Source organism: Centroberyx gerrardi, chromosome 23 (assembly GCF_048128805.1).
Source record: "Centroberyx gerrardi isolate f3 chromosome 23, fCenGer3.hap1.cur.20231027, whole genome shotgun sequence".
Classification (NCBI taxonomy): domain Eukaryota; kingdom Metazoa; phylum Chordata; class Actinopteri; order Beryciformes; family Berycidae; genus Centroberyx; species Centroberyx gerrardi.
In genome coordinates, this window is record NC_136019.1 from 2868714 (window position 1) to 2877015 (window position 8302).

The 8302-nt window shown below is 41.9% G+C and overlaps 1 protein-coding gene across 1 annotated transcript; it reads left to right on the plus strand.

Moving 5' to 3' along the window:
- Positions 1–419: 419 nt before the first annotated feature.
- On the plus strand, positions 420–6354 carry eslec (eosinophil lineage-specific marker). Its single transcript, XM_078281756.1, has 5 exons — positions 420–663; positions 829–956; positions 2178–2312; positions 4824–4899; positions 6317–6354. Exons 1-5 carry the CDS (start codon positions 420–422, stop codon positions 6352–6354), a joined length of 621 nt encoding a protein of 206 aa, XP_078137882.1.
- The last annotated feature ends 1948 nt before the right edge of the window (positions 6355–8302 follow it).

The following is an 8302-nucleotide window of genomic DNA, read 5'->3' on the forward strand; positions in this document are numbered from 1 at the left end:
AATATCACAATGATTGATGATGAGGATTATTGTTATTATTTATAATATTACACCTATTACTAATTTATTATACATGGATTATCAGATAAATTATTGAGAAATTACTTTTACAAATTTGTTTATATTTAATTGTTGTCAGTTTACTGAGTGAATTACCTGTAACTAAACTGAATTGACTGGTTTTGGAATACAGTTTAACGATGATGATTGTCATGACTTTTGATTTGTTATTATCTGGGCGGCTCAAATTTGTTTTCCCTTGCAAACCTATTGCAAGGGCACAAAAGTTCAGGAATATACTAAGTGCAGGACTATTTTTGACTACTTTTTGACGACAACTCCTGTGTTTCAAACCAGACTCCCTCACCACCACCATCACCATGATGATGTTCTGTGTGTCTCTACCTCTCTGTGCCATCATGGTCCTGAGTCAAGCTGCCTCTCTCAACTCGTCCGTCAGAATATATCACGGCTCCTGCGAGTACAAGGCCCAATACTCTGCTAATATTATTGGAGCTTACATGCCACAGTGCGACGCTGATGGGAATTTCCTCCCCCAGCAGTGCTGGGCATCATCCGGTTACTGCTGGTGTGTCAACGTCCTCACCGGAGTGGAGATACCAGGGACGAGGACACCGCCAGGAACGATGCCTGTTAACTGTGGTGAGGGATGACGTGTATGTGTGTGTGTGTGTGCTAAAGTACAGTTAAAGTAAATGGGGTTTGAATGAATTTAAACTCTGTCTGCAAACCCATGCTTCCTTACGGGACAGTAAATCTTTAATTTACACTTTGAGCTCCTGTGTTTTTTTGCTGTGTCTGTCTCAGAGCCCCATGCAAATGAAGAGATCGGGCAGAATATAGAAAAGGAAAACTACTGTCCCTCCGGCTGGTCCCGGTACGGCACACGGTGTTTCATCTTCATTGAAACCACCAAGACATGGGTTGAAGCTGAGGTGAGGGTGGATAGAGGGTACAGGAGAGATGGAGGAAAAAAGAGGGAAAAATACAACTTTTTCCCTCACTTAGCACTTCTCTATCATACATGATCATTCTACTGTCACAAGAACATTTTGCTTCATTCACCGCTGTAGAACTACATAAAAAGTGGGTAAACTCTGACCTCTACTCAGCGATCATCATGAGGAAAACAATCACCAATACAAATCAATTGTGTTTTCAGAAAAACATGAATTTATGCTTTTTCCCCTTTGCAAGACCCTATCCTCATTTAAACCTGCACTAAGCGATTTCAGACCCTATAACCAATCCTGAAACTGTGTGCTATGTGGAGATTTCCTTGAGACGTAATGATATAAACCAATATCCACACACGTGCCAGCTGTGTTGCTGTTTCCCCCTCTTTACTAAAGCTTGTTGTCAAAACCCGACCTGACTCGAAGCTCCTCCCGGCCCATTCAGTAGCTTTTAATTTTTTTAAAACCAGCTTGTCTCCTCCCTCGCTGTTTAAAAGCGGCACTCATCCCCTCACATCAATGAAAAAAACTTCTCGTAATGGCGGAACCGTAGAAGTGAGCAAGTAAACTTGATGAACTAGTAAACTTTTTTTTTTTATTGTATTTATGAAAAAGTGCACAAATCAAGAATGTATTAACAATATGAAACAGTATGTTCACAAGTATGCACTTTTTTCCCCAGTTTACAATGCCCTCCCTATGTCAAAAAAGAAGTAAGAAACAAATACTGTAGGAAATAATAGAGAACCCTCCCATATGAACTAGTAAACTTGCTACGTACCTCTTCACTTGTCATTGTATGACATGTAACCTTCAGCGGGAGAAAAAGCTGGTAAAGCGAGACTAGCAACCGGCGACATTTCTCCGTACGTTTATCTTAGCTATTAGCCTTTATGCACCAGCAGCATTGCTGTGCTTAATATACAAATGTATTGCAGTTTCTGTCACCCTCTAGTGGTCTGAAAATCGCATAGTGCAGCTTTAACTTGCAGATTGGCGTTTTAGTTACACAAACATTTCTCATAGGCAGAGCTGCTCCAGAGGCACAAATAGTCTCATTGGTTGAGTTAAACCTCAAAGGTTGGAAGCAAAGAACCAGTGAAAAGGGGCTAATGACTTGTCTAAAGGCTTGTCCATCCTCTTCTTCCTTCTCTCGTCCTTTGTTTCCTGCTCTCCTTCTCTCTCCCCCTTCCCTATCAGACTTATTGTATATTTGAAGGGGCCACCCTGGCGTCGATCCACAGTGAGGAGGAGAATCACTTCATCCAGGCCTTGACCAGGGGAGACACCCACAACTTCCCCAGCACCTGGATTGGAGGCCAGGATGCCGTACAGGTAAGGAGCTCTTTCCATACAACTTCCATCCATCTATCATTCCATTAATGGCTGGGGACACACTACAGGATTATCAGGACAATTTCAACCACGTTTTCCCATCTTGACAGTAAGAGGAGAAATCCCGATTGGAGGCTTGGTCAGGACCGATGGTCGGTAAAGATTACCTGGTAATGTGAGATTACAGATTCAATCTTAACCACTCGTCTTGCAGACTGATCTGAGCCGCCCCAATAATATCAAACATGTTTGATATTTACAACCTGCTGGGTCCTGAACAAGTCCTATAGTGTGTGAGAATCACAGATTCATTCCACGAGTGTAAACCGTCAACAGCCAATGAGAGCCACGTTGAATAGCATAAGTTCCTGTGAGATCACAGGTCCTGACGTCAGTGAAGTTTCAGGAATCAGCAGGATAATTTCAATTATTGTCTCTACTAAAGAGTTCAGGTATCTTGGGGTCTTATTCACAATAAGACCCCAAGATACCTGAACTCTTTCACTTGGAGCAGCTGCTTCCCCCTCACCTGAATGGGGCAGGCCACCTTTTTCCAGGACACAACCATGGCCTCAGACTTGGAAGTGCTGGCTCTCATCCCGACCACATCATACTCACCTGCAAACTGCTCCAGTGCACATCTGAGATCATGGCCCGACGAAGCCAGGACAACATCATACGCAATAACAAAAATTCCACTCAAATGTCACTGACTTGAACACTCTCTAGACCTCAGCTGCACCTTGACATCCTGTCCATGGATATCACAAACAGAAGAAGGAACAAGGTGCGCCCTTGTCAGTGAACCCTTGTTGGAGTTGATGTCCACCTTGATCGTGCTTGACTTAATGCCAAGAATGAGAACACAGCTCACAGCAGTGACCCTGGCACCCCATACTTTCACAGGACACCTTGGAGAACATGGTTGTAAACCTTTTCCAAATCCACTACACAAACACATGTAGACAAGATTAGCAAATTCCATGACCCCTTGATTATCTGCAAGAGGGTACAAAGCATGTACTGTTCTGTGACCAGGACAGAATCTTTCCAGCACCTTGGCATAGGCTTCCCAGGGAGGCTAAGCAGTGTGACTCCACAATAGTTGGAACACACGCTCTGGTCCCCTGTTTTGAAATTGGGCACCACCACTCATGTCTGCCAATCCAAGGGCACAGTTCTGGAAATCCATGCGACATTAAAGAGACGTATCAACCACGACAGCCCAACAATATTTGGAGCCTTCAGCATTTCAGGATGAATCACTGAGGATCTTGCGGACTACCCAGTTGATCTCTGCCAAAGAGATGGGCTCTGATCCCCAAAAATGTCTAGCTCTCCCGCATGTCTGTTGGGTTTAGGAGTACCTTCAAGTGCTCTTTCCACCTTCCAACAATATACCCATTTGAGGTCAACATTGCTCTCCCCCTTCCAGGACCTCTTTGAGGCTTTTGCTTCTGCAGCTACCACAGCTGCAGCCTTTCTGTCCTACCGATACCTCTCCACTGAGTCAGGAGTCACCTGTGCCAACCAGGCCCAGAAGGCCTTCTTCAGCTTGACAGCCTCTGTCAATGCTGGAGTCCACCAGTGGGTTATTGGGTTGCCACAATGACAAGCACTGACCACCTTATGGCCATATCTCCTGGTAGCCTTTTCCATGACAGAGGTTTTGAACAAGGTCCATTCCAACTCACTGTCCTTAACCTCCACCTGGAAACAAGAACGTTAGCTCAGAGGTTTGAGTTAAAATCATTCTGGACAAAGTCCTCCACCAGTTGTTCCCAGCAAACCAGTTCCAGAACATATGGCCTCTGGTCTGATGAAACAACTACAAAGTTTACCATCAACCTTTAGCCCAAGGTTCTGTGGCACCATGTGCACTTTAGAGCCTCCTTGTGTTTGAACATGGTGCTTGTTATGGATGATCCATGAGTAGTACAGAAATCGAACAAAAACAAACCACTAACACTCCCCTCCAGGTATCACCGTTGCCAACATGAGCACTGGCCCCTTCACTCTGGAACAGTCTCCCCCAAGCTATCCGATCAGCCAAATCTGTAGATTGCTTTAAAAATGCATTTGTATAGGTTAGTCTTTTTATAATTAGCCCTGCAGTAGATGATGTTTTGTTTCTCAAGTGTTTGTTTGATTGCCTTTCTTTCTCTGATGTTTTGTTTGTATATTTACTTCTTGTCTCACATTCACGTTTCTTGTGCATGTCGGCCTATTTTTGCATTTATCTTGTTTTTTTTTTGTTTTTTTGTTGGGTTAGGGTTAGGGTTAGGGTTAACCCTGTTTTATTAGGTACAGCACTTTGTAACATGTGTTTTAAAAAGTGCTATATAAATAAAATGTTACTTACTTACATTGAAGTCTCCCAGTGGGAGTCACACCCCACCCAACCTGTCTGAGAAAAATTGGATTATAAAAGTCTTCTAGTGCATCCCCAGCCTTTAGCAAGGACCTAACATCCATGCATGTATGTATGTATGTCTCTTTATCTATCTATAGAACGGTCTTTGGATGTGGACAGATGGCTCTAGGTTTGACTATGTGAACTGGTACCCGGGGCTGTCGCACAGCACAAGTGAGCATTGTCTGGAAATCAACAGTGGAGGTAATAATCCACATATATGCATGCATGCAGACACTGACACAGACACACATTTATACACATACACCTCAGTGGCAGTCAATCAATAGGGGGCGCTATGGCATCACCCCACCTGATCTTGCATAAAAACAAAACAAACAAAAAAACAGCAGGGCTCTGGCTGCTGAAGACCAGAGGGGTATTCCACAAAGACAGTTTAAGAAAACTAAAGTAAATCCTGAATTCTGACTTGAGTGAGCAAGACATGGCATAGCAGGAATTTTCGGTTCCATAACAACTAATTCAGATTTCAGTGATCGGGCTTGATCAACTCCGGCTGGGTTGAGACTGAACTATGCACGTTCACAGTGAATTTATAAAGCCATCCTCAATTGAGGACTGAAAATAGGATTAATCATAGATTCAGAGGCGACAAGCAGAGCAGAGCGTCATATTTCACTCCAGCCGAACATTAAATATTAATGACAGCTTACAGTGAATTTCAGCATATATCTTGCAACATTTGCAAGACTTGGCATGTCAAAAATTTTTAGATTTTAATACATGAGTTAACTATCAAGTTTAATGTTTTAATTAATTAATTAATTAATTAATTAATTAATTAATTAATTAGGCTTAGACTTATTTGACTTCCACTCTGTAGCTGATTGGAAAAAAGTTGAGGCCTGTAAAGTAGGTGAGGGTCACACCACCACCTTTCACATCAGCAGAGTTTACTCTGACAGTGGTAGATAACTGATGGCATGAAGGAGCTCATCAGAGCAACTACCCCCAGGACACACACGCCTACATAAAGGGTACCGTATTTCCTCTAATAGTGGCCGGTAGTCAATTAAAAGCCGGGTCTCCGATAATGGACGGTTTTTCTTTTGAAAAACGGTAATGTTCGCGATGATATGCTACAGGTGGGTGTGATAAAATACAGTATATCGCGGTCACCGTCTCTCGATGTAAAGCCCTGCAAATAATTTGAGCTTCCATGTGGACGGGATCTTCCATGACAGGTTTAAAGCCATTTGCCAGAGTTTCCCAAGTTGAACAAACTGACTTGTGTGATGCTTAAATGCTGCAGGCTCAGGTTTAACTCAAGTAAGCCTCAAGTAAACCTGCCACAGAGCAGGTTAGCTTGAGAACATAAGTTGCCATAGTAACTGATCTAGATTTACTTTGATCTCAGTTTTTGGAACAGAAAATCCTGGATTTCTGTGAATTCTGAGTTAACAGATCTGGATAACTTGCCAATCCTGCTTTCTGGAATACCCCCCTGGTCACAAAATCGGGCTAACCCTAGTATGAAGTAGAAAATAATGGGTCTGTTCTCCATTTCACAGTCGAGTTGCACTGGGACGACAAACCCTGCGGTCACTATTCCCCTTTTGTTTGCGCCAAGAGGATCTGAACTCCGACCTGATGACATCACACCCCTGATGTCACATCTTGAAGAGCTTCAAAGTTCCCTGGCTACAATTGAGGTGCGCTGCCTCCAGCTGAAGCACTTTTGTGTCACTACTGATTTTGTGTGTGATTTGATTTATTGGATTTCTTTGACAGAGCTTTTTGATATGAGGTCTGACAGAATGTCTTTCATGCTGTATACGTATGTTTTGTTTTCCAAGATTTAAATTAAGCAGGTCTGTATTTTGATGTACAATGCCAATCTCTTTAATAATCTATGTCAATATACCTAAACTTTATATGATGAAATAAATTCTGCATTTTAAAATGGTGGATAACTTTTGGAATAGCATTTTTATTGCAAATTCTTTCTGTAGCTTGCAGACTTTCCTCCTTCTATGGCTTTATGGTTTGACGTCCCTGAGCTATGCCTAAAGGTTTTTTAGGTAAAGGGCCTATTGGCATTGGGGCTGGAGCATCCTAGAGACATTTATAATGTGAGCGATTGATGAGAGATGGAGAGCAAGACGAATATTTCACAAAGGTGACATTTATTTTCCTCTTGAGCATTCCTTTTTTCCAATTCAAGTGGTGTCTTCCTGTATTGAATGACACAAACAGAAAGCTCGTTGTATCAAACTCAATCACTAATTCAACAAAAGTCAAAATAATTCATCTTGATCTCAAAATTGTCCATACTCGACACAAATCTCAGTTTAATAAACTTTAAATGATCTAGCAACAGATTAAACTGAAGAACTGAAATAAGCTGTAGACTAAATTCACAAAGTGCAGACAACTATGAAGAACAGTCACCTCCAAATTAATCAATAATGCAAAGGAGCAATATTTCAAAAATTATCCAACCAAGTACTCACTATGGACACTCTTGATAAGCTGGACAAGGCTATTTATCCTACCTGTTTTTTCTCTCCATTATTCTATTCTATTCTATTCTGTCATGTTTGGCTAAGCTGAAAGTGTCCCAATTCTGATTTTTTTCCCAAGTGACACAGATCTGATGTTTCCTATTGTGCGACCTAAGAAGATTTTCTTGGTCTTTTATACTGAAGAAAATAGGATCCATGCTCACATGAATAACCTGGATATCATGGATATCGTGGATATCCTAACAAACATTCACTTGTTTATTTCATCTATTCAAAAAAACAAACAAAACAAGTGGTTGGCAAACCTAAAAAACGGTGTCTCCCCTAAGGCCTCTTCAGGTCATGATATCAACAACATTCAACGTGACTGTCTTAAAGAACAGGAATCAAAACGCCATGTGCGTGGAATTAGGCGTTCCCGCCAGGGGCATGTCTAGGGGGTGGAATCTGATTGGCCACCCCAGATGCCACCCCAAAATCCTGAGTCATGATTGGCTGATGGCCATGTTAGAGGTGGGACCATCAAGCCAGCGTTTTTTTCTGTTTTGTTTTTTCAAAACTACGGTGTGTTCCAAGAAACCAAGAAACATGCCTTCCAGCCATGGGGAGCAAAGAGAAGACTAAACCAGGGATTTTTTAACGGGACAAAAAAAAAAAAAGTATGTCTGACCAGACTAAATGGCAAAGATAAACGCAGCACGCACCTGAAGATAAAAACCAAGAGGTAATGTTAGTAACCTAAATTTGTTTTATATGGATATAGTAGGCAGTGATGCTTGTGTGACCGGGCCCAGTAGGAACAGGAAATTGTCCTGTACCACCTATGGCCTAGGATGTACGGACCCAACCAAATACTTAGGCCTTACCACAATGTTAGATTTAAAAGGTTACAGACAGAGCGGGGGACGTGCATTCGGTACACACAAAATGTTTATTTAATTTGCTGTAGGGAAAGAGAAAACTGCTGCAAAGAAACTAAAAGGAAAACAGGTTAGTCCCACAATAATCTCTTTATTACAAATAATAAATATGGATAAAATATTTGACTAGCCTGATGCAGGTTGTAACAGCAGAGAGCAATAATTTAGGAA

Excerpts from the sequence above, each read along its gene's own strand:
- eslec (XM_078281756.1), top strand. The coding sequence starts at position 420 with ATGGTCCTGAGTCAAGCTGCCTCTCTCAACTCGTCCGTCAGAATATAT. Across the intron at positions 957-2,177 it reads AGACATGGGTTGAAGCTGAG|ACTTATTGTATATTTGAAGG; the intron begins GTGAGGGTGGAT and ends CTTCCCTATCAG. Across the intron at positions 4,900-6,316 it reads GGGGCTGTCGCACAGCACAA|AGGATCTGAACTCCGACCTG; the intron begins GTGAGCATTGTC and ends GTTTGCGCCAAG.